This window comes from Panulirus ornatus, chromosome 9 (assembly GCF_036320965.1).
Source record: "Panulirus ornatus isolate Po-2019 chromosome 9, ASM3632096v1, whole genome shotgun sequence".
NCBI lineage: Eukaryota > Metazoa > Arthropoda > Malacostraca > Decapoda > Palinuridae > Panulirus > Panulirus ornatus.
The window spans coordinates 49914982-49942481 of record NC_092232.1 but is presented as its reverse complement, the minus strand read 5'-3'; the positions used below and the strand labels follow the sequence as shown (position 1 = coordinate 49942481).

General features: G+C 50.1%; 1 protein-coding gene across 2 annotated transcripts in view; it reads right to left on the bottom strand.

The window, feature by feature from the left end:
* Nucleotides 1-27500, bottom strand: part of LOC139750412 (regulator of G-protein signaling 20-like) — a 216040-nt gene that overhangs the window by 33395 nt on the left and 155145 nt on the right. For both annotated transcript variants that reach the window (XM_071665179.1, XM_071665180.1), the window contains one exon: nucleotides 3864-3941. In XM_071665179.1, the coding sequence (XP_071521280.1) occupies nucleotides 3864-3941 (78 nt within the window). The remainder of the gene's footprint in view (nucleotides 1-3863; nucleotides 3942-27500) is intronic.

The following is a 27500-nucleotide window of genomic DNA, read 5'->3' as shown; positions in this document are numbered from 1 at the left end:
AAACCACATTGCTCTTCCCCAATCTGATGCTCTGTACATACCTTTACCCTCTCACTCAATACCCTCCCATATAATTTCCCAGGAATACTCAACAAACTAATACCTCTGTAATTTGAACACTCACCTTTATTCCCTTTGCCTTTGTACAATGGCACTATGCATGCATTCCGCCAATCCTCAGGCACTTCACCATGAACCATACATACATTGAATATCCTCACCAACCAGTCAACAACACAGTCACCCCCTTTTTTAATAAATTCCAATATATATATATATATATATATATATATATATATATATATATATATATATATATATATATATATATATGAGGTAAAAAGATAAACAAATATATATGTAAATAAGCTTTGGGATGGACTCGTGTGTATTTCATGAACTGTCCATTTAAAGCTGAAGTAAGGCCTCCGGGGTCAAAGGTCAGATGAGGTGGGTCATGGAAAGGTGGGGAAAAGGGCAAGCGAAGAGGAGATGAGGTGGATATGAGAGTTAAGGGAGAACGAAAAGACAGGGAGGTGAGGTGAGGTAAAAAAAAAAAAAAAGGGAGGGAGAGGTAATCAGACAGGGAGATGGAGGTAAAGGAATATAAGGGTGAAGGAATGGATGCGAAGGTAGGGAGGATGTACGGTTAAGGGAGGCGAAGGGCGAGGATATACAGAAGTGGGCTTAGACGGGGAGTCTGTCTGGAAATCGAGCTGGACGGGTGGTTCCGCTGTAGCATCATCAACAAGAGCAGCGGTAACAACAAGCCTTTGTTTATCACTGATCCAGTGGCTTCCCTTGACCTACCTAAACTTTGCGAAGAGATTTAGAAACAGGTGACTAGTCTGTTTGACCCCTGGTGACCTCAGCCCGTCTACCAAGAGCAGGAGAGGGAAGGTCATCCCTGAGCTGCATATGACCCTGATTAAGGAGGTCACGATTGGTACGTCATCTTGTGACCTGTAGCTTCAATTGGACTGACCGACCAGAGGAAGAGGAGTATGACCTGGCCCAAGACGGAGCTCATGTTCGGAGTCCAAACTGGTACGTGTTGGTAGCCCTGCTTGTTGATGATGTCAACAAAGGGTGGTGGGTTACATGTTGGCAGCCCTGGTTGTTCGTGTCAACAGGGGTAGAACAGGTTGGTAGCCCTAGTGTCATGGCCAGTAGGAAGGCTTACTGCTTGTTACGGTTTTGATGGTGTCTTCTCCCACACGTGAGGGGACCGTGGGCCGGGCCTGAGCTGGTAAACATTTAAATACTTAAGTACTTAAATACTTAAAGTCCTGTATGGGATTTAGACGCGTCAGGATCACGTTTTGGTAAGGGAGGCGGTCATGTGAGCTCATATGACCTCGCGGGGAGGCTGGTACCTCGGAGGTCACCCACAGGGGAAGGTGGTCGTCATCAAACTCATTATAATGACGACCCACATGGTTAAGGTGGGGTCGACTGGCATGGCAGATCAACGCCACAGAAGCGACCATCAGACCTTGAGGTATCCTAGCGTTGAACACTCACTGAACATCTGGATCTCTTTTGCGTTGAACACTCATTGAACACCTGGATCTCTATTTTACTCGTTTGTTCCATCCATGGTGACACCTTCGTTTAACTCCGTGGGCACCACAGCTTCGGGAGGTCCACCACTCCAGGTGGCGTTGCCATGGCGAGGTCTGCAGGTTCACTCCAGGAGACCTGGTGACCTGCCGTGACCTGCCTGTAAAACAGGAAGCTGACTTGTTGACCTGCCGTGACCTGCCTATGAAACACGAAGTAGACCTGGTGACCTGCCGTGACCTGCTTCTGAAACAGGAAGCAGACCTGTCGACCTGCCGTGACCTGCCTCTGAAACAGGAAGCAGAAGACCTGTTGACCCCCATGACCTGCTTCAGAAACAGGAAGAAGACCTGTTGACCCCCCGTGACCTGCCTCTGAAACAAGAAGCAGACCTGTTGAACACCATAACCTGCTTCCGAAATAGGAAGAAGACCTGTTGAACACCATGACCTGCTTCAGAAACAGGAAGCAGACCTGTTGACCTGCCGTTACCTGCCTCTGAAACAAGAAGAAGACCTGCTGACCCCCGTGACCTGTCTCTGTGCCTCTGAAACAAGAAGCAGTAGACCTGTTGACCCCTGTGACCTGCCACTGAAACAGGAAGAAGACCTGTTGAACCCCCCGGTGACCTGCCTCTGTAACAACCAGGAAGCGACCCTTGGCCCATCACGTCCACTGATAACGTATCAAGACGAACTACTTTGATAGACAGACTAACGACTCAGTGAAGACTTAACTTACGTCTTAATTCTGAAAAATAATGATGAGTCTTAGCGAGCATGATAGCGACTGAAACAGAACCTTTCTACCGAAGGCAAAGAGAAGCCCTATTGAATTAAACCCCTAAAGGCCATATTACCATGATGATAATGACACCATCATGATGACAGTGATGCTCTACGACACAAGGCATCCCAATACAAGGAAGGGAAAGATAAGGATGGTGATAAGGGGGAAATGGAAGCTCCCTCAAGGTGACATGAACACTCAGTGTTTTTCTTAGAGTCGGGTGTGGAGGTATGTTTAAGTTGCTGATGGCTCTCGCTTGGCCAAAAGGAAAAAAAAAATAATAAGGCAATTTAAGGAGGAATGACTCGCTCTCTATGAATGGGAAAAATAGAAAGTGGAAGAAAATGATGAAGAAAAAAAGGGGGGTCGCTCGCGAGAACTCCGAGCGATAAGCAAGATATTGAAAAATACTTTAGACTCTCCTCCAAACAGACTTGGACACCACAGAAAACGGGATTATGTACACACAGGCAACTAAGGTGGTGTTATGGTTTGAATATTGTCAGCAAATGGGATGTGACGATGGAGATTGGGAATGGAATAATGCCCCCCATCCCCCCCCCCCTTCCCCAGCCAGAGTATAACAAAATGCAATGCCAATAAGCGTGAACGGACTTGATAATACAGGACGAAAACGGGAACGCAGTGTACAAAGTTCTGTGGTTGGGCTACGAATGACGATGAGGGGCTCCCCCCCCCCGCTGGCTGGGTTGAAATTAAGTATTAGTTTGATCCATGTGAAGATTTCCGTCGAAGATTAGCGTCGAACAACGTGATAAGAGGCGGGAACTACGTTATGATAACTGGCGATTCGGCTCGTCAACCAATCACGCAACATGTCCCTCAAATCACCTTGTTTACTAATTACTATTACTAGCACTCAGGATATGCGTAAACGGCAGGACTTTGGGTATGAGAGGGAGTGAATATATTCATGAGGACAAGAGACGTGTACTAGATAGAATAATTTGGATCTATGTGGTATATGGAGGGCGACGTACACCTGGTGGGTCTTAGCTTAGGCCCAGATAGAGTAATGGCATATCATGGGATGGTCTGTGGGGCTTGGGTTGTGGACGGTGAACGCTGGGAGTGGGACATCCCACATGACAGCCAGAGAGATTTATTAGAAGTTATCATTATCATTATCATAATTATCATCATTATTATCATAAACAGTAGTCGTAGTAGTAGTGCTATACACTGAATTATTGCTCTCTCTCTCTCTCTCTCTCTCTCTCTCTCTCTCTCTCTCTCTCTCTCTCTCTCTCTCTCTCTCTCTCTCTCTCTCTCAAACCGTTTTCGTAAACAAGAATGCTGGGTTGTGGGTTGACTGCTGGGTCAGCCCATCGAAAGATGACAACCTTGTTTATCCAAGGGCAGGCAGGACAACCTCGTTAGCCAAGACAGACATAACAGCCTCGTTAACCAAGAACAGACATAACAACACTCGTTAACCAGAAACAGACATAACAACCTCGTTAACTAAGAACAGGGTAGTTAGTACTCACGGTGGTTCGTTGTCTCCGTTTACCAAGCCTATTCTTCCAATCTTGTGTTTGTTATCATCTGAGGTCTTGACGTTTAAACTGAAACGAGAAAACTATCAATTAATAACTGCTAATTGTTAATTGGATGACGTAAATTAACACTTGTAAATTGTAAACTGTACACTGTTATTTTGGTACCGTAGATTTACACTTGTAAATTGTAATTTTGGATACAGTTAATTGATACAATGGTCAGGGAGGATACCACACTACCTCCCTCACCCTGGCCACAAAGGGCTAGCCACAGCCAGGAAGCATACCACACCACTTCCTTCACCCTGGCTGTGGAAGGGAAAGTAATAGCCAGGGAGCATACCACACCACCTCCCTCACCCTAGCCACAAAGGGCCAGCCACACCCAGGGAGCCTATCGCACTACCTCCCTCACCCTGACCGTAAAGGGCCAGCCACAGTCAGGGAGCATACCACATTACCTCCCTCACCCTGGCCATGGAAGGGAAAGTAACAGCCAGGGTGCACAACACACTACCTCCCTCCCTCACCCTGGCCATGGAAGGGAAAGTAATAGCCAATGAGCACATCATACTACCTCCCTCGCCCTAGACAAGGGAGAACCAGTAACAGCCAGGGTGCACATCACACTACCCCTCCCCCATCCTTCCTCACCCTGGCTATGGCTGGGATACAGAGAGGCTCAAGCTTGGAAGCATGAGCTTACACAGCTTAATCCAATTTCCTTTTCCTTTTCTTCCTTCCATTTTTTTCCCCCAGTATGATGAAGACAGTCATTGTTATGCGGCGGTACCATGGACAGGGGAGTGAAGATATGTGTGTGTGTGTGTGTGTGTGTGTGTGTGAAAACGAGGGCAGGGTAAGTGTTCTATACATGCCTTACACCCTCACCCTCTCACGCCCACACACTCAACCTCACTCTCCAACATCCAACACTCCTCACAGTGCTCCATCACCAGTCACCCTCCCCCTCAGTCTCACACGTCTACGTAAACACAGTATACTCGAAGGGTCGAAGGTCTTCCTTTACGATCCTTGGACCGAGTTCCATCAAACCTTTACGATCCTTGGACCGAATTCCCTCACACCTTTACGATCCTTGGACCGAGTTCCATCACACCTTTACGATCCTTGGACCGAGTTCCATCAAACCTTTACGATCCTTGGACCGAATTCCCTCACACCTTTACGATCCTTGGACCGAGTTCCCTCACACCTTTACGATCCTTGGACCGAGTTCCGTCAAACCTTAACGATCCTTGGACCGAATTCCCTCACACCTTTACGATCCTTGGAACGGGTTCCATCACACCTTTACGATCCTTGGACCGAGTTCCCTCACACCTTTACGATCCTTGGACCGAGTTCCCTCACACCTTTACCATCCTTGGACCGAGTTCCCTCACACCTTTACGATCCTTGGACCGAGTTCCCTCACACCTTTACTATCCTTGGACCGAGTTCCCACCCACCTTTCCCTCCACCTTTACGATCCTTGGACCGAGTTCCATCACACCTTTACGATCCTTGGACCGAGTTCCATCACACCTTTAAAAAAGAGAAATATCGACTTAAGCTCAGGAGTTCACTAGACTGTAAAGCTTAAACCTACAAAAGCGGACTGCGGGTTTCTACTGAAAGCCATTGTCTCGCGCAGGCGACCTCTGTCTCTCATTGTCAGTGACGGACGGCATCTCTCTCTCTCTCTCTCTCTCTCTCTCTCTCTCTCTCTCTCTCTCTCTCTCTCTCTCTCTCTCTCTCTCAAAGATGCACCTCGGCTACCACGTCCCTGGCATTCATAGTGCCAGGGATGGGTTCCCTCAGGAGGGTAGAAAGACCCCCCTCCCTCTCTCTTTCCTCCTGGTGTGGTCATGGAGGACGGGTCATCAGAGGGGAGTAGTAGTAGGAGTAGTAGTAGTAGTAGTAGTAGTAGTAGGAGTAGGAGTAGTAGTAGTAGTAGTAGTAGTAGTAGTAGTAGGAGTAGTAGTAGTAGTAGTAGTAGTAGTAGTAGTAGTAGTAGTAGTAGCAGTAGCAGTAGTAGTAGCAGTAGTAAGAGTAGTAATAGTAGTAGTAGCAGTAGTAGTAGCAGTAGTAAGAGTAGTAATAGTAGTAGTAGTAGTAGTAGTAGTAGCAGCAGTAGTAGTAGTAGTAGTAGCAGCAGTAGTAGTAGTAGTTCCCAGGGGCATCCACTCTCCTCAGGCTCTTGTTTCCGCCCTCCTGGCGCACTTCAGAGGTGAGGAGGAGGAGGAGGTAGGGGATGGAGGGAAAGAAAAAAACACACACACACGTCCTTCACCTGAGGCTTTTTATATTCAACCTCGCCACACTTTAGGACACACTCCTTCGGGGCCTCTGCACACCCCCACACTCCCACCACACTCCCCTCCTCCTCCTCCTCCTCTCACATATCCTTTCAAACACATTCCCTCACTCCGGCTGGAGCTAAGCCTACATTTGGTGGAAGGGCGTGGGTCTCGTCACAGAGAGAGAGAGAGAGATCATTATCTCTCTCTCTCTCTCTCTCTCTCTCTCTCTCTCTCTCTCTCTCTCTCTCTCTCTCTCTCTGCTGCCAGAAGCGGCCCCTTTCTCCTCCCCCCTTCCTAGCCACGACCCCGGAGGGAGTCCTGAAGGACAAGCGAGTCCTAACACACAAGAGGTTCCCAGGGGTTACATCGGTGGAAAGGTCCTCAGGAGGGAGCAGAGTCGTCCTCTGGGGACGAGGGAGTGAGTCCCAAGGGACATGGGAGGAGTCCAGGGGGCGGACTGTCTCATGGGACGACCGCGTCCCAAAGGGACATCCTCCTTTGAGACGACGGGGGTCCCAAGGGTCGGAAATATTCCAGGGAACGAGGAGTTTGGGAAGACGAAGGATGACCCAGGGGACGAAGGAGTTGCAAGGGACGATGGAGTCCTACAGGAGGAGGAGGAGGAGGAGGAGTAAAGTCCCAAAGGACGAAGAGGTTCCAGGCGACTGAAGGATCCACAGGGACAGAGGAGGTCCCGCTGAAGGAAGGAGAGATCCTACGCAGCCAAGGGAACGAAAGGAGCTTCAGAGAATATTGAGGTCCTGGAGACGAAGGAGCCCCCAAGGAACGAGGGAGTCCCCAGGGATGGAGAGATCCTAAAGGACGAGGGAGTCCCCAGGGATGGAGAGATCCCAAAGGACGAGGGAATCCCAAGGCACAGCGTGGTTTCGAAGGGTTCTAGGAGCCAGATAGTCCCTCCCAAGGGAAGGAAGGGTCACAAGAGAGTGGGGCAGCCCTAGGATACGAAAGGAATCTTAAGGGACGAAGGAGTCTTAAGGGATGGAGAGGACACCAGAGGACGAGTGAGCCTCGACGAGCGAGGGACTCTTAAGGGGTAAGGGGGACCCTAGAGACAAGGGGGTCTCCAATTGGACGTTGAGGCTCCAAGAAATCCCTTCGAAACCACACCTGTACCTTACTTGGGACTCCTTCGTCCTTTGGGATCCCTCCATCCCTAGGGACTCCCTCGTTCCTTGGGGGCTCCTTCTTCTCCGGGATCTCAGTATTCTCTGAAGCTCCTTCGTTCCTTTGGAGAGAGAGAGAGAGAGAGAGAGAGAGAGAGAGAGAGAGAGAGAGAGAGAGAGAGAGAGAGAGAGAGAGAGTAGGGGGGGGGAGGAAAAGGAGGGGGAGTCCCAGAAAACGACGGAGTCCCTGCGTACGGAGGAAGGAAGGGGTGGTCTTCTCCACCTCCTCCCTCCTCCTCCTCCTCCTGCAGGGACATGAGGATAAAAGACGGACGTCTGACAGAGAAGCCCTGAAGGGATACCGAAACCCCAAGAGAGACACACACGATCGGAAGCGGTGAACGAAGTGGGGCGTGATGGAACGATGAGGTGAGGTGAGGAGGGTGAGGGTGGTTATACCAGAGGGAGGTGGTGTGTGTGAGGTGAGGTGAGGTGAGGAGGGTGAGGGTGGTTATACCAGAGGGAGGTGGTGTGTGTGAGGGGAGGTGAGGTGAGGAGGGTGAGGGTGGTTATACCAGAGGGAGGTGGTGTGTGTGAGGTGAGGTGAGGTGAGGAGGGTGAGGGTGGTTATACCAGAGGGAGGTGGTGTGTGTGAGGTGAGGCGAGGTGAGGAGGGAGAGGGTGGTTATACCAGAGGGAGGTGGTGTGTGTGAGGTGAGGCGAGGTGAGGAGGGAGAGGGTGGTTATACCAGTGGGAGGTGGTGTGTGTGAGGTGAGGTGAGGCGAGGTGAGGTGAGGAGGGTGAGGGTGGTTATACCAGGAGAGGGAGGTGGTGTGTGTGAGGTGAGGCGAGGTGAGGAGGGAGAGGGTGGTTATACCAGTGGGAGGTGGTGTGTGTGAGGTGAGGTGAGGCGAGGTGAGGTGAGGAGGGTGAGGGTGGTTATACCAGGAGAGGGAGGTGGTGTGTGTGAGGTGAGGCGAGGTGAGGAGGGTGAGGGTGGTTATACCAGAGGGAGGTGGTGTGTGTGTGTGAAGGCCGCCCCTATAGAGCAATCCCAAAATGGAGCATTGGGAGACGAGATGATGATCATCATGATCCCAAGGGATAAGATGTTACGGAGGACACGGTGGCTCTCAATGAACGGGTGGGGGTCCCATTGGGATCAAGGGAGCACAGAGCGTCCAGCGGTGTCAAAGGGTAACGAAGGAAGCAAGAGGAACCAAATGGAGGAAGAAGAACCCAAAGGGAACGAAGGAGTTCGATGGGGGGTTGACGGACGAAGGGGAGAGAGAGGTGGAAGGTCCTGGAGATTCAAGAGGAGGGAAGGGGATGGCGAGTTAGCCCCGAGGGACGTGGCAAGGAGTACTGGACAAGGGGGAGTTCCAAGGGATAGCGAAGGTCCCAGGGGGACGGACATCTTAGCCCCAAGTACGAACGTGATGGACGCAGGAGGCCTATGAGACGAGGGACTGAGAAAGTTTCAAGGGCTAAGGGGAGATGGATAAGTCCCAAGGGTAGAATCTCAAAGAAGGAGTGGATACAAAGGGGCGCGGGGGAGATAAGGGTAGCCCAAAAGGGTAAGGCTGGGGGAGAGACAGCGAGACTCGAGGATTTCTGAAGACGTGGGGATCTTTAGGGAAAGATCTCGAGTGGATGCCAGGGGATGAAAAGGTCCAAAGGATTGGAATGGACGCCAGGGGATGAAAAGGTCCAAAGGATTGAGCTGGTCGCTGAGGATGAAAGGGTCCCAGGTAACGAGGGAGTTCAAAAAGGGGTTAAGGTGGCCACAGATCAGAGAGTCTTGGGGAATGAGGGGCGCCCCAGTGGCTATAGTGACCCCATAAGGGATCCCGAGGGAGTCCCAGGGGGGAGTGCTAGGAGACAAGGTCCCACAAGATGAGGGAGTCGCAGCAGCAAGGTTGGGTCCCAAGGGACAGGGGTCCCTCGGGAAGAGGGAATTCCTAGGCCTAAAAGGGTGCTAGGGGAACGAAAGGGATCAAGTAGTGTTGTTAGTGTTGTAGTGAAGGGTTGCAGTGTCCCTGCCTTTCAGGCATTAGCCTCTCATTTTTCCAAGGGTAGGGACACACACACACACACACACACACATCTGAGTAACAAAATGATACAATCATACATCATTAAACATTCATTTTCATCGAAATACATCAAGCAAACTTCTGTCTATACATTCAGCGTCTATTAAACGCCATAGAATAATTACTATTCTATGGTCATTTGAAAATATGTGAGGTTTTCTCTAAGGCAAGAGAGAAAGAGAGTGTGTGTGTGTGTGTGTGAATCAGTTCCAAACGCTGTTACCGTACCAGACTGGCTCACACCATCCCTGACTCACACCATCCCTGGCTCACACCATCCCTGGCTCACTATCCCTGGCTCACACCATCCCTGGCTCACACCATCCCTGACTCATCATTGCAATGTGGATGATCAGCAATTAACACAACAAGACATACAACCAAGTCTACTTTAACTTTAACTCATATAGGGATGATGTCTGTCTTTGTATACCTTTATCATCCATATTTTTTGATCCAAGTCATTTATCATCCTTTCATCTTCTACATCAGTTTTAATCTATGTATCTTATTCTTTAAAAGCTGTTCTCTCGTCTTTATACCCCGCCAGCACAACTGTGTACTGAAAACCCGACCAAATTACCTCTGTGTCTTTACGTATGTGTGTGTGTGTATCCGTGTGTCTGTCTATCTATCTGTGTCTTTACGTATGTGTGTGTGTATCCGTGTGTCTGTCTGTCTGTCTGTCTGTGTATACACGCTGAACTCCATCACGATAACTCATACACAATACATGATACAAACTCTGTACTTATTCCACACGTAAACCCTTTCCCAGGGTGTAATTTCATTAAAGTCTGGGTCACGTCATTGTATGAATTTGCATATTAATTAGGGAAAGGTTTTTTTTTTCCTTTTTTTGGGGGAGGGGTGAGTGGGGGGGGCAGGTGTTGCCACTCAGGTGTGGTGCGTGTCGAGGAAATTCAAAGTCATGATGTACATATATATATATATATATATATATATATATATATATATATATATATATATATATATATATATATATTTTTTTTTTTTTTTTTTTATACGATTCGCCATTTCCCGCATTTGCGAGGTAGCGTTAATAACAGAGGACTGGGCCTTAGAGGGAAAATCCTCACCTGGCCCCCTTCTCTGTTCCTTCTTTTGGAAAATTAAAAGAAACGAGAGGGGAGGATTTCCAGCCACCCGCTCCCTCCCCTTTTAGTCGCCTTCTACGACACGCAGGGAATACGTGGGAAGTATTCTTTCTCCCCTATCCCCAGGGGATATATATATATATATATATATATATATATATATATATATATATATATATATATATATATATATATATATATATATGGTATAAGAGGCTAATTTGTGATCCCATCTGCTTCAGATGAAGGCGTTGTCAAAACATTAGATAGAAGAAGAAGAAGAAGAAGAAGAAGAAGAAGAAGAAGAAGAAGAAGAAGAAAAAGAGGAGGAGCAGGAGGAGAAGGAAGAAGAGGAGGAGGAGGAGGTAGGGGAAGACGTAGGTTTTCCTCCAGAAGACCACCTCGTAATGGACCATCAGGTCTCCTCCCACTTGCTCCTGTGGTTCATGTCTTCGTCTGAAGCCGAGAAACCATTTTATTTTTCTCTTCGTAGTTTTAATTCACAAAACTTTATATGGAACTTGACACCTCTCTATTACACTGGGATCTTCCATCGAACACTTAGACCCACTCAATCGACATTGTGGCCCACTTTCTAACACTAGGACTCTCTAACATTAGAACTTGTTCTCTAACGCTCTGGGCCCCTCCCTCTAACACCGGGGCCCACCGTCTAAACGCTGAGGAGGGGCCCCCTTCCTCAATGCTGACGCTGAGGGCCCCCCTCTTCAACGCTGGAGCTGTCGCACCAGTCGAGAGATATTCTCTGTACTGCTATCACATTCCCCTCTAGCACTGTTCTCCCCATATAACACTGAGGGCCTTTCCGTGACTACTGGGGGGCCCCTCCTTCTAACACAGGGGCCCTCCTTCTAACACAGGGGCCCCTCCTTCTAACACAGGGGCCCTCTACCTAACACTGGGTCCCTCCTTATACCAGTGGGACGTCTCCCTAACACTGGGTTCGTCCATCAAAATCAGGGACCCTTCGTCTGGGGCCCTCCTTGTAACACTGGGACCCCTCTCTGTAACAGTGGGACCCTCTCTGTAACACTGGGAACCCTCCCTGTAATACTGGTACCCTCTCTGTAACACTGGGACACTGGGACCCTCCCTGTAACACTGGGACCTCCCCTGTAACGCTAGGACCTTCCCTGTAACACTGGGACCGTCCCTGTAACACTGGGACCCCTCTCTGTAACACTGGGACCTTCCCTGTAACACTGGGACCCTCTCTGTAACACTGGGACCTTCCCTGTAACACTGGGGACCCTCCCTGTAACACTGAGGACCCTCCCTGTAACACTGGGACCTTCCCTGTAACACTGGGACCCTCCCTGTAACACTGGGGACCCTCCCTGTAACACTGGGACCTTCCCTGTAACACTGGGACCGTCCCTGTAACACTGGGGACCCTCCCTGTAACACTAGGGACCCTCCCTGTAACAGAAGGGTTTCTTATCAGCACTTGTACCCTCCATCATATCTCCCATATCTGTTGCATTTCTGCCACCCTCACTACAACCCTGCCACCCCTCACTACAACCCTGCCACCCTCACTACAACCCTGCCACCCTCACTACAACCCTGCCACCCCTCACTACAACCCTGCCACCCCCTCACTACAACCCTGCCATCCCCTCTCCAGCCATTTCACCTTCGCCATAAAGCTACCCATTTCCCCATTCCCCCCGCCACCCTCTGTCTCCAACACAGACACCTGACACCCTTCCCTCCCGCCCTGACACCCTTCCCTCCCTTCCTGACACCCTCCCTACGTCCTCCAACACAAGGGCCTTCCATCAACCACTGCCATCACTCCTCCAAGGGCAAAATTCTCATCTCTTCCCTTTCCTCCAACTGTATGCAGGCACCAACCCTTCCCCTCCAACACCCCCTCTCCGCTATATCACCAACACTCATCTCCAACACTGGTACCCTGAATCTAACACCTTCCTCTCGCTAGAGCTGGTGCATCTCCAACACCAGGGAAGGCATCTCTCCAACACCTTCCCTCCAACAACGACACTTCTTCCTTCTCACACAGAATCACCCACACCCTCACTCCAACACTAGCTTACTCCTCCTCCTCCTCCTCCATCAGCAACTCCCTCACTGATACGTCTTCACCCTCCCTCCACCACTGCCAATATATCTCCACCAATACCCTACAATACCCTATCATTCGGCGATAAATATTAATTCCTTAAAAATTACCACTGGAGAAATGCTTCTCACCACTGGAGAAATGATTTTTCACCCACTTGAGAATTTATTCACCCACTGGAGAAATGCTCTTTTTTTTTAACCCCACTGGAGAAATACCTTTTCCACCACTGGAGAAATGCTTTTTCGCCACTGGAGAAATACTTTTTCACCACCGGAGAAATTTTTTTCACCACTGGAGAAATACTTTTTTTTCACCACTGGGGAAATTCTTCTTCACCACTGGAGAAATTCTTTTCACCACTGGAGAAATTCTTTTACCACTGGAGAAAAAAAAAATTCAAATATTCGTAATCAGTAAAAAAAATGAGTCACTGTAGGTTCGAACCTTCCCCCACGCCTGTATGTGTGAACCATCTCCCAGGAACATGAGGGTTTCATCAACACAGTGGGTGTTTTTCTCCAGTGACTCTGTCCATAGAACCTTCCCTCAGTGTATACTCCACACTCTCTCCATGCTTCTTCTAATATTCCCTCCTGTACCTTCCCTGTACGCTGATGAGCCTGAGGGAGTGGTGGGTGGGGAGGAGCCTTCTGTTTGACTATCCTGTCTCCATCTATAGTGGTGGGTGGGGAGGAGCCTTCTGTTTGACTATCCTGTCTCCATCTATAGTGGTGGGTGGGAAGGAGCCTTCTGTTTGACTATCCTGTCCCCATCTATAGTGGTGGGTGGGGAGGAGCCTTCTGTTTGACTATCCTGTCTCCATCTATAGTGGTGGGTGGGAAGGAGCCTTCTGTTTGACTATCCTGTCCCCATCTATAGTGGTGGGTGGGGAGGAGCCTTCTGTTTGACTATCCTGTCTCCATCTATAGTGGTGGGTGGGGAGGAGCCTTCTGTTTGACTATCCTGTCTCCATCTATAGTGGTGGGTGGGAAGGAGCCTTCTGTTTGACTATCCTGTCCCCATCTATAGTGGTGGGTGGGGAGGAGCCTTCTGTTTGACTATCCTGTCTCCATCTATAGTGGTGGGTGGGAAGGAGCCTTCTGTTTGACTATCCTGTCCCCATCTATAGTGGTGGGTGGGGAGGAGCCTTCTGTTTGACTATCCTGTCCCCATCTATAGTGGTGGGTGGGGAGGAGCCTTCTGTTTGACTATCCTGTCCCCATCTATAGTGGTGGGTGGGAAGGAGCCTTCTGTTTGACTATCCTGTCCCCATCTATAGTGGTGGGTGGGGAGGAGCCTTCTGTTTGACTATCCTGTCCCCATCTATAGTGGTGGGTGGGGAGGAGCCTTCTGTTTGACTATCCTGTCCCCATCTATAGTGGTGGGTGGGGAGGAGCCTTCTGTTTGACTATCCTGTCCCCATCTATAGTGGTGGGTGGGGAGGAGCCTTCTGTTTGACTATCCTGTCCCCATCTATAGTGGTGGGTGGGGAGGAGCCTTCTGTTTGACTATCCTGTCTCCATCTATAGTGGTGGGTGGGGAGGAGCCTTCTGTTTGACTATCCTGTCTCCATCTATAGTGGTGGGTGGGGAGGAGCCTTCTGTTTGACTATCCTGTCTCCATCTATAGTGGTGGGTGGGGAGGAGCCTTCTGTTCGACTATCCTGTCTCCATCTATAGTGGTGGGTGGGAAGGAGCCTTCTGTTTGACTATCCTGTCTCCATCTATAGTGGTGGGTGGGGAGGAGCCTTCTGTTTGACTATCCTGTCTCCATCTATAGTGGTGGGTGAGGAGGAGCCTTCTGTTTGACTATCCTGTCTCTATCTATAGTGGTGGGTGAGGAGGAGCCTTCTGTTTGACTATCCTGTCTCCATCTATAGTGGTGGGTGGGGAGGAGCCTTCTGTTTGACTATCCTGTCTCCATCTATAGTGGTGGGTGGGGAGGAGCCTTCTGTTTGACTATCCTGTCTCCATCTATAGTGGTGGGTGGGGAGGAGCCTTCTGTTTGACTATCCTGTCTCCATCTATAGTGGTGGGTGGGGAGGAGCCTTCTGTTTGACTATCCTGTCTCCATCTATTTAGATAACGAATTATAATCTTCCTCTCCTTCAGTAGATAAACTTGATATAGACGACCAGGTATTACGCTGTATATCTGTTCCCTTGTGGAGCAGCCTCCCTCACACAGTCCCTCCTGCCTCCAACACTTCCTCCAACATTAACCAGCAAACAGCTCCCCTTCAACGCTCACATCATCAATCTCCCACACCTCCTCCACCATCTCCCACTAAGGCCGTTAACCTTCCTCCAATAATTTACCAGTACCTCCAACACGTGCCAGTACCTCCAACACGTGCCAGTACCTCCAACACGTGCCAGTACTTCCAACACGTACAAATACCTCCAACACGTGCCAATACCTCCACCACGTACCAGTACCTTCAACACGTACCCCCTCCTCCACCACGTACCAGTCCCTCAAACACGCACCAGTACCTCCAACACGCACCAGTACATCCAACACGTGCCCCGTCCTCCAGCACGTACCAGTACCTCCAACATGCACCAGTACCTCCAACACGTACCCCCTCCTTCACCACGTACCAGTCCCTCTAACATGCACCAGTACCTCCAACACGTGCCCCTTCCTCCACCACGTACCAGTCCCTCCAACACGTACCAGTACCTCCAACACGTACCCCCTCCTCCTCCACCACGTACCAGTCCCTCCAATATGCACCAGTACCTCCAACACGAACCCCCTCCTCCACCACGTACCAGTCCCTCCCAACACGTACCAGTCCCTCCAATACGCACCAGTCCCTCCCACTTGCACCAGTACCTCCAACACGTACCTCCTCCTCCACCACGTACCAGTCCCTCTAACATGCACCAGTACCTCCAACACGTGCCCCTTCCTCCACCACGTACCAGTCCCTCCAACACGTACCAGTACCTCCAACACGTACCCCCTCCTCCTCCACCACGTACCAGTCCCTCCAATATGCACCAGTACCTCCCACTTGCACCAGTACCTCCAACACGTACCTCCTCCTCCACCACGTACCAGTCCCTCCAACACACACCAGTAACTCCAACACGTACCCCCTCCTCCTCCACCACGTACCAGTCCCTCCAACACGTACCAGTACCTTCAACACGTACCCCCTCCTCCTCCACCACGTACCAGTCCCTCCAACACGTACCAGTACCTTCAACACGTACCCCCTCCTCCTCCACCACGTACCAGTCCCTCCAACACGTACCAGTACCTCCAACACGTACCTCCTCCACCACCACCACCACCACCACGGGGGAAAATCAATAACTGACTTGTGTAACACAGGTAGTGAGGCAGACTGGAGAACGTGGGCCTTGGTGGGGAGATGCAAGGTAAGTCATAATTACCACGACCGAACCCCACCTGGGCAGGCAGGTGGCCTCTGTGTGTGTGTGTGTGTGTGTCTGTGTGTGTGTGTGTGTGCTGCTTTTCTTCCTCCTCCTTCTATTCCTTCTCGTCCTCCTCCTCCTTCTTATTCTTCTTCCTCTTCCACCTCCTCCTCCTTCTTCTTCTTCTTCTTCTCTTCGTCCCCTTCCTCCTCCTCCTCCTCCTCCTTCTTCTTCTCTTCCACTTCCTCCTCCTCCTTCTTCTTCTGTTCCTCTTCCTCCTCCTCCTCTTCCTCTTCCTCCTCCTCCTTCTTCTTCTCTTCCTCTTCCTCCTCCTCCTCCTCCTTATTTTCTTCCTCTTCCTCCTTATTCTCTTCCTCTTCCTCCTTATTCCCTTCCTCTTCCTCCTTCTTCTCTTCCTCTTCCTCCTTATTCCCTTCCTCCTCCTCCTCCTCCTCCTCCTGAATATCATATAATGCAACATGAACCTCCCCCTCACACACACTCAGCCTCTCCAGTTGTCTTGTGGGGACATTCATCACCTGCCACAGTACAGTGTGGCGTCTATACCACACTGGACGACACTGCCACAACCACAGTGGACGACACTGCCATTACCACAGTGGACGACACTGCGACTACCACAGTGGACGACACTGCCACTACCACAGTGGACGACACTGCCACAACCACAGTGGACGACACTGCCACTACCAAAGTGGACGCCACTGCCACTACCAATGTGGACGCCACTGCCACTACCACAGTGTGGTATACCACCACTACCACAGTGGAGTATACTGCCACTACTACAGTGTAGTATACCATAAGAGTGTATCAGAGAAGGACAGAATCCTTCATCACGTCACTGGTTTCAAGTTACTCCATTGATTATTGGAGTGCAGTCGCTCATTTGACCAATTACAGGATCTCATTTGAGTATAGATATGTATACAGTTGCTTATTTGGTTTACGCATGGTTTACACTCAGTCGATCAGTTTCTAGTTCACAGCTCCGCTCTGGCCCACTTCCTAGTGTACAGTAAACATAGCAAACCAATCATGTCTTCATTTGTTTATCTTGTTTGGTCACCAGGATATGGCTGCTTAGTTCAATTATTTTTTTTTCTTTTTCATATCTGCTTCTCTGATGCGATCAACGGGCCACAGATTCTCAAAGAACTCATGGCGTTTTGAGAAAAACTCATGGACCTGGTTGCTAGTCCTGCTTTTGCCTTCTGTAATTTGACTCGCTCATTTTTGACCGGTCTGGTCTGATGGGGTGTTCTTCGTGAGTAGGTTGTCTGAATTGGACATAATCATATGGTCGTTGGTTATTCGATTATCATTAGGGCCGTCTGTTCAACGCAGACTGGCTGGACGTTGAGGAAGGTTGATAGCACAGGTATATGTTAAAGTTGCGGGAGCAGAAGAGGTTGTGTGTTGAAACGGTTTGGACATAGGGAGAGAATGAGTGAGGAAAGATTGACAAAGAGGGTATAATGTGTCAGAGGTGAAGGGAACATGGAGAAGCGGGAGACCAAATTGGAGGTGGAAGGTTGGAATTAAAAAGATCTTGAGCGATCGGGGGCCCTGAGCATGCAGGAGGGTGAGAGGCGTGCACAGGACAGAGTGAATTATATCGATGTGGTATACCGGGGTCGACGTGCTGTGTTAGGAACGGTGACAAGTGCTGGTAATACAAGTGTGTATCAACCCCTTCGGCAGTGCAGTGCAGTGAGAACGTGGACGAAATGTGACACACACACACACACACACACACACACACACACACACACACACACACACACAGCATTTTGCCTCGTGAACACGGCCAACGGAAAACGCCAAAATAAACGTCCCAATGTCTGCTTGAGGGAGAAGTGTACACAGACTCTCTCCCTCTTCTCTCTCTCCATTGGAGCCAAGTCTGCTCCACCAGGCGTGGCGCGAGGCCGGCAACACACACACACACACACACACACACACACACACACACACACACACACAGCCCTCCTCCTCCTCACCACCAGCACTGGAGGGCTGTCATGGAAGGCGGCATCTCCGGCACTGTCAACTGCTCTCATTTCAGGGTTCATTTTGGTGTTCGGAGATCTGTCAAGACAATGAGTTTTCCCTTTCTTGTTGCTTGGTCGGGATGGTGGAAGGGATGGGGTTGGTCGGGATGGTGAAGGGGATGGTTGGTCGGGATGGTGGAGGGGATGGGGTTGGTCGGGATGGTGAAGGGGATGGTTGGTCGGGATGATGAAGGGGACGGATGGTCGGGACGGTGAAGGGGATGGGGTTGGTCGGGATGGGGGAGGGGATGGGGTTGGTCGGGATGGTGAAGGGGATGGTTGGTCGGGATGGGGGAGGGGATGGTTGGTTGGGATGGTGATGGGTATGGTTGGTTGGGATGGTGAAGGGGATGGTTGCTTGGTCGGGATGGTGGAGGGGATGGGGTTGGTCGGGATGGTGAAGGGGACGGATGGTCGGGACGGTGAAGGGGATGGTTGGTCGGGATGTGAAGGGGATGGTTGGTCGGGATGGTGAAGGGGATGGTCGGGACGGTGAGGGAGACGGTTGGTCGGGACAGTGAGGGACGGATGGTCGGGACAGTGAGGGACGGATGGTCGGGACGGTAACGACTTATCGAGACTGCAAAAACTCGAACTCCAGTGTCTGGAGAGAAGAAGAAGGTGTATTATGAATCACGGTGGCCCGTTAGGTAGGCCACTGGGGCCTGTTAGACGGGCCACTGGTGTCCGTTAGGCAGGCCCCTGGGGCCTGTTAGGCAGGCCACTGGGGACTGTTAGAAGGGCCACCGGGGTCCGTTATACGAGCCACTGGGGTCCGTTAGACGGGCCACTGTGGCCCGTTAGACGGGCCACTAGGGACCGTTAGACGGGCCACTGGGGGTGACCGTCAGGCAGTAGGCTACACCTGACTCAATATCGTCAACAAAAAAAGACCCGTAGCAGAGGTAATCAATATATGGGTAGGTACAGACTCAGAGGCCCCCCCCCCCGCCACACTGCCTCTCTCACACAGACCACCACCACTCTCCCACCCCCTTCCACAGGTCAACGCTCCCTTCCAAGGGTCAGAGAAACCTTCCACAGGTCAATCGTGCCCTTCCACAGGTTCAACCCACCCTTCCACAGGTCAGCCCACCCTTCCACAGGTCAGAGAAACCTCTCATAGGTCAACCCACCCTTCCACAGGTCAACCTACCCTTCCACAGGTCAACCCACCCTTCCACAGGACAACCCGCCCTTCCACAGGTCAGCCCACCCTTCCACAGGTCAACCCGCCCTTCCACAGGTTCAACCCACCCTTCCACAGATCAACCCACCCTTCCACAGGTCAACCCACCCTTCCTTATATAATTGCATCTCAGCCAGGTGCCACAGCATACCAGAACAGGCCACATCAAAACCACCACAAACCACATCAAAACCACCACAAACCACATCAAAACCATCACAAACCACATCAAAACCACTACAAACCACATCAAAAACCACCACAAACCACATCATATCACCACAAACCACATCAAAACCACCACAAACCACATCAAAACCACCACAAACCACATCATATCACCACAAACCACATCAGAACCACCACAAGCCACCACAGACCCACCACAAGCCACCACCACAATCTTGTATAACGTGGTGTTGAGGGAGGAGAAGCAGACACAGCAGACGCAGCCAGCCAGCGGGAGTCTCCGGGTCATTAGTCATATAAAACCATGGTCTCCTGAGGTCTGTTCATAGGTCTTTGATTCTCTGCTGAACTGGGTCGTGGCCTGTGTGGGTCTATTTCGTGACGCGGGATATCTTCCCCCAAGTAGAAATTTTGACGACGTTTTGAATATCAGACACCAAGATGTACCGTAATTCGTCATCTTCCGTGTCTCTATCACCCTTCACACTTTTAAGCGAGAGAGGGTGAAGCGTTCTACCTTCGGACCAACAAGCGTTGGGTAGACATACGAAAGCGGTTGGTGAAAATCAAACGGGTGGACTCTGGTGTACACATGGCCATAGGATATATTCTTTCTGAGTCACCGTATGGCCCGCTTATCTTGAAGGCAGCTCACGAAACCCTGGCTCATACGCTTTCCGTAATACCTGGCACATCGACTTGCTGACATGGGTATGTGCGTCCCTCCTTACGCTTCGTTGTGGGGCCCGTAACACCTGAAGTTCTGGGTGGGGTGGGGGTCGAACTCAGGCTATGGTTAGAAGTATTTTGTTTACCCCATCACTAGTGTTTTGTTTTCTATTCTTGAATTTCTCTAGATTTACTTTTAATATCTGGTTAGAAGTATTTTGTTTACCCCATCACTGGTGTTTTTTTTTCTATTCTTAATTTTTCCCCTAGATTTACTTTTAGTATCGCCGATCTCTTCCACTTTTCTGACACGTTTGTCTTGTTTTTATGGAGTGAGATGAGACCTTTTCACGCTGTCTGCAGCATGAGTCATGGAGCGAGAGAGAGAGAGAGAGAGAGAGAGAGAGAGAGAGAGAGAGAGAGAGAGAGAGAGAGAGAGAGAGAGAGAGAGGCACTGAAACCGTCTTGAACCTCTCAAATTCTATCTTTCCTGGTCCATATCTCGGTGTGGTTGTTGTCCAGGGTGCATCTGTACCTGACCTTACCAGACATTTCTCTTCTGGTGTTTGGCCCTCAAGAAGTAACCCCGGCCGTACACAGACAGTGCCATGTGTACATGGTTACAGTGCCATGTGTACATGGTTACAGTGCCATGTGTACATGGTTTGCACCCTGTGAAAAAGTGACCCTGGCACTGGTGGTGGGTTTAAGGTGGGGTAAGAGTGGTTTCTGTCTGAAGTTCAAACTACCTGGAGTCATCAGATGATAACATTAAGTCTACTAACTTCTTGAGAAATGATATCCAAGTGCCTGCTCTTTCTAACTGGTCCAGGTATCGGCTGATACACTGAACTGTGAAGTAGTGTGAATCTAAGACGCCCCCTTTTTGTGGATCATGTTGATCAAAACTATATCAAGGCAGCTCTTCTGGTTTTCAGCCAAGACATTGTTTCCTATACGTGGTAAGATTAGAATCCTTTGAATGATCACAAGTGGGTAGGTTCCTTAGCTTCAGTTACGATCCTATTTACCATATCGGTTACGTAAATGATCACGTATATTCTCGTGGTGTGTGTGTGTGTGTGTGTGTGTGTGTGTGTCTGTGTGTGTGTCTGTGTGTGTGTGTGTAGCAACTACGCTAACATCTTCACTCAACAGGAAGCAGATCATAGTTAATATTCTCACATTTCTCACACAGCTATTGCTACACGCGCTCTCTCACACACATCCCTCGCCAAACACCTCCGTCCACGATCGCATAATTGACACCATACCATCGCTACCGCTCGCATCCCTCGATCCTCTATCATAGATATGCTTCTGTACTCGACACCTCATCATTGCTTGGGGCATCCCACTCGAAGAAAAACTGATCCTTTCCAAGGCGTCGCATCTGATAGACACTCATCACAGGGGTGACCCACAACACTAACGACCCCCCCTCCACCTCCCGAAAACCAATCAGCGTTAAGCCCTAACACTCGAGAAACGACCCCAAGCTGATCCCTTTGTATTTAACGAGAAAATAATCGTCCTCAAAAAATATATCCGCTTCCATCTCTTGGAGTTATAGTAGATTTATTGAAGTCCAGAGGACATTCGGCTAAAACTCCCAAAATAGAATGGGCCTTCGAGGGACGTCTCTGAGGACAATGGGTCTTGAAAGGACTTCTTCCTACGTAAAAGTGGGAGTTTTGAGTGTCAACATCGCCCCATGTCTTTTAAAAAAATGTCTCTCGATTTGTATAATCTTTGAGAGACTTCTAAAAATTGTCTCACGATCTGCGAAACCTCTGGGAGACTTCCAGGGCCACAGCGAGCTCGCTTTAGGAAGACCCATTCATTAACATGACTCTCGCACAGATTAGCCCTAGGGTCACTGGCTGGCCATGCCTAAGGAAAGCTTCTGGGTAAAGCTATACACCTGCTCTGCTCTTTTGCGTATGTCTGAGCAAGGTCTCTCATCAATACAGCTCCTCATCCCTCCTCCTCCTCCTCCTTGGTGTTCCCAGCCATACAATCCCATATCCCTGGGCTATGTACACGATCCGATCCCATGAAGTCACACCACTTGCAACTTAGAGCATCGGAGGATTCTCTTTAGGAGGATCTGAATGTGTGATCTCAGCGCTGCCGGGCAGCACCTTTTCCCCAGAACTGCTTTGTTCCACTGTGGATCGAGGTGATGTGAGTCAGTTTCGAACCTCAGGGACTTGGTATTGTCTCCTGAAGAAGGGATTCACCTATGTGAGGTCCTGTGTTGGTCTTTGATTAAAGGATTGGTTCTTGAGGGAGTGTGCTTGATCCTATTGCACGTAGCCTTCTGCTGGTCAAGTGGTATACAATACTGATGAACCAGTGTTTCGGATATCACTTCGGAACTCACCCTAAGAGTGACTTTTGGTTCACTGAGCAGTGGTTCGTGAAGCCTCGTGGTTCGTGAAGCCTCGCGGTACGTAAACCCTTTCATTCGAACTTTCCATTTGAACTGAACTATCATTTTTTCCCTGTCTCATTGTCTGTTATTGGCATGTCCTCCTTCACGATTTTCATACATTTTCAGATCATGGCCAGAGACCCCACCAACCCCCACCACTTCTCTTGACAGGATGGTTTTCTTTGCTGAGAAGACCCGTGGTCTGTCCGGGTCTGGAACTTATTTCCGTTTTCTGTAAACGGAGCGCCACTCTCAATCCGTTCGAAACCTTGTGCATTTCCATATCGTTTGTCTGCATCTGGTGCATTCTTCCAGGTGTTTCTTAAAGTAGCCATTCTCGACAGATCACTGGTGGCCTGGCACTCAGAAGGGAATAATCTGACCTAACCATACCCAACTTAACCTAACCTAACCTAAGAATCTAACTTAACCTAACTTAACATAACCTTGCCTAACCTCACCTAACCTACCCTAACCTAACATATCCTAACCTAACCTAACATAACCTATCCTAACCTAACCGGACCTAACTTACACTGACATAACCTAACCTAACCTAACATATCCTAACCTAACTTAACCTAACCTTCCCTTTCTATGGCCGCAATAGAGATTGACGAACTACTCCCTCTGGCGTAGGTTGTCATAGTTTGTGGTTGACTAAGCTTATCTGTGCCTCATTTAAGTTATGGTCTGGACAGCGTTTGAGATGGTCAAGTTGTATATAAAGTTGCAACTGTGAACGAGAGATCCAGCAGCATTTTGTGCCCTCTGGTTGGCTCACTGCTCCAGACCAGTGCAGTGAACCTCACTCTTCCAGAACCCTGGCCAGAGCAGTGAACCTCACTGTTCCAGACCCCTGACTAGAGCAAAGGGCCTCACTGTTCCAGACCCCAGACCAAGGCAGTGAACCTCACTGTTCCAGTACCCAGACCAGAGCAGTGAGGCTCACTGTTCCAGACCCCAGACTAGAGCAGTGAACCTCACTGTTCCAGACCCCTGACTAGAGCAGTGAACCTCACTGTTCCAGTACCCAGACCAGAGCAGTGAGGCTCACTGTTTCAGACCCCTGACTAGAGCAGTGAACCTCAATGTTCCAGACCCCTGACTAGAGCAGTGAACCTCAATGTTCCAGACCCCACAGTAGAGCGGTGAACCTCACTGTTCCAGACACCCCTGACTAGAGCAAAGGGCCTCACTGTTCCAGACCCCAGACCAGAGAAGTGAGACTCACTGTTCCAGACCCTAGACCAGAGCGGTAAGGCTCACTGTTCCAGACCCCCTGACCAGAGCAGTGAATCTCACTGTTCCAGACCCCAGACCAGAGCACAGGCTCACTGTTCCAGACCCCTGACTAGAGCAGTGAACCTCACTGTTCCAGACCCCTGACTAGAGCAGTGAACCTCAATGTTTCAGAACCCCAGACCAGAGAAGTGAGACTCACTGTTCCAGACCCCAGCCCAGAGCAGTGAGGCTCTCTTCCAGTACCCCAGACCAGTGTAGTGAGACTCACAGTTCCAGTGTGTCCATCCATCCATCGCTCCTTCCCTCGCCTGGACCCACATCACTACATCAGATGTCGCTAATGTATCCTGGATCTCGGGTTTGTTTATCTTGAGTAAAGTGTCTTACTCATCTTCCCCCACTCGCAGTCCCTTCCAGATATAACCCCCTTCCCACATCCAGACCCTTCCAGATATAACCCCCTTCCCACATCCAGACCCTCCCCCGCATAGCTAGGCCCCTTCCAGATATAACCCCCATCCCACATCCAGACCCTCCTTCCCATGGCTAGACCCTTCCAGATAAAACCCCCTTCCCACATCCAGACCCTCCTTCCCATGGCTAGACCCTTCCAGATATAACCCCCATCCCACATCCAGACCCTCCTACCCTTCCATGGCTAGGCCCCTTCCCCGTGCTGTCCTTTCCAGGCGCTGTCCCCCCTACTGACTGAGTCTGGCGGGTTGTGAAGGCGGGTTACCCTGCCAGGGTTCCCCTGCCACCACACTATACTAGGGCTGCCCTGCCAGGGTTCCCCTGCTACCACAGTATACTAGGGCTGCCCTGCCAGGGTTCCCCTGCCACCACAGTATACTAGTGCTGCCCTGCCAGGGTTCCCCTGCCACCACAGTATACTAGGGCTGCCCTGCCAGGGTTCCCCTGCCACCACAGTATACTAGTGCTGCCCTGCCAGGGTTCCCCTGCCACCACAGCATACTAAGAATGGCATTACAATCTACTCACTTCTCTCTTCATGTATTTCAGATAATGTTTCTTTCATGGTCGCCCGTTGCATGGTGAAGAAACTTCAATATATACTGTATATGATGTATAGTTAACCATATGTATCAAAAAATGTATTCATTATGTATGTCTTGTCAAGTGTATGATTTACATGTCAAAATATATATTGTGTTTGATATACCTCTTGATCTGTGGGTAGACTCGTATATCATATGTGGCAGTGGAGTGTGTATGATGTGTGTGTGTGCTATCCAGGTGTATGGATTGTGGTTGTGAAGGCATATATATATCATAATGGTTGGTTGTATGGTATGTATTGCTTATGGTGTATGGCTGGACAGATGTATGATGTATGCTGTATGACTGGACAGGTGTATGATGTATGCTGTATGGCTGTCCAGGTATACAGTGTATAATATATTTTTAGTTCGAGGTATACATGCAATCTAACTTATGCCTCCCAATATGTATGGGTGTATGATGTATGGCTGGCTACGTGTATAGTATACAGCTGGCCAGGTGTATGCTTATCATTAGTCAGGTATATGGTGCATGATGTAAAAAAAAATGAATAACATCTATGGCTGGCCAAAGTATGATGTATGATGTACGAGTTGATAGATGTATGATGTATGAATGTGGCCAAGTCTATGATGTATATAATGGTCTTTCAGGTGTGTAATGTATGAATGGTTTCTTTATAGCTTATGTGATGGCCATACAGTATGCGATGTATAATGTATGATGTATGACTTTGTAGGTGTATGCACGATGTATGATGTATGACTGGCTACATGCGTGATGTGTGAATGAATACACAGGTGTATAACATGTGTATGATGTATACCTGGCCACGTGTATGCGATGCACGAGTTGGTAAATGTATGTCAGGTGTATGACGTATAAGTGTCCATATGTATATAATGTATGAGAAGGCAGATGTATACCACATGTATGATATATGGCTGTATGTGTATGCTGTGTGAATAGGCAGGTGTATGTCAGGTATATGATGTATGACTGTCCACAAATGTATGATGTATGAGCAAGCAGATGTATGCCAGGTGTATGATGTATGGCAGGCCACATGTGTATAATAATCACAAATTGGCACTGAAGGGGGGGGGGAGGGAGGGAGGGGGTTTTACACCAGTGGGCGCCATCTAATGAGCCATGTATAAGACTAGACAGGTGTGTGTGCCAGGTGTATGCTATACGTCTGGCCAGACCAGGTGGGCAGGGCACACGTGGCTCCCAGCAGAGGCAGCCAGCGCCGGGATGTGGGCCGGGATCAATACTGCCACCCCTCACACCTGCACCCCTCCTCCGTGCACCCCTCACACCTGCACCCCCTCCTCCGTGCACCCCTCACACCTGCACCTCTCCTCCGTGCACCCCTCACACCTGCACCCCTCCTCCGTGCACCCCTCACACCTGCACCCCTCCACCGTGCACCCCTCACACCTGCACCCCTCCTCCGTGCACCCCTCACACCTGCACCCCTCCTCCGTGCACCCCTCACACCTGCACCCCTCCACCGTGCACCCCTCACACCTGCACCCCTCCTCCGTGCACCCCTCACACCTGCACCCCTCCTCCGTGCACCCCTCACACCTGCACCCCTCCTCCGTGCACCCCTCACACCTGCACCCCTCCTCCGTGCACCCCTCACACCTGCACCCCTCCTCCGTGCACCCCTCACACCTGCACCCCTCCTCCGTGCACCCCTCACACCTGCACCCCTCCACCGTGCACCCCTCACACCTGCACCCCTCCTCCGTGCACCCCTCACACCTGCACCCCTCCCTCCTACGCACACTCCTCCCCCTGCACCCCATTCCACCTGCACCCCAACTCACTCCACGTGCATCCCACTCCCTGAGTATCCCTCTCCCACGTGCATCCTCTCCCACGTACAGCCTCTTCCACGTGCACCCTCTCCCACGTGCACCTTCTCCCACGTGCACTACGCACCACGTGCGCCCTCTCCGACGTGCACTACGCACCACGGTCGGCGCACTTCACGTGAACCCCTTGCCATATGTCCAACCCATATCACGTGCACCCCATCCTGGGCGCACCCCAGCGCCACGTGCATCGCATCCCACGTACACCCCAGCCTACGTACACCCCAGCCTACGTGCACCCCAGCCTACGTGCACCCTGACGCACGTGCACACCTTCTCCTCTCCACCTACACCACCACAAAATCGTGTCAAGAATATATATACACACACACACACACACACACACACACACACACATATATATATATATATATATATATATATATATATATATATTTTTTTTTTTTTTTTATACTTTGTCGCTGTCTCCCGCGTTTGCGAGGTAGCGCAAGGAAACAGACGAAAGGCATATATATATATATATATATATATATATATATATATATATATATATATATATATATATGAGGGGTGGTTTTTTTTTTTTTTTTTTTTTTTTTTTCCCAAAAGAAGGAACAGAGAAGAGGTCCAGGTGAGGATATTCCCTCAAAGGCCCAGTCCTCTGTTCTTGACGCTACCTCGCTATCGCGGGAAATGGCGAATAGTATAAAAAAAAAAAAAATGAGGGGTGGCAGTGGGCGGCCTGTGAGGGGTGGCGGAGGCCGACCTGTGAGGGGCGGCGGAGGGCGACCTCAGTCAAGTGACACTT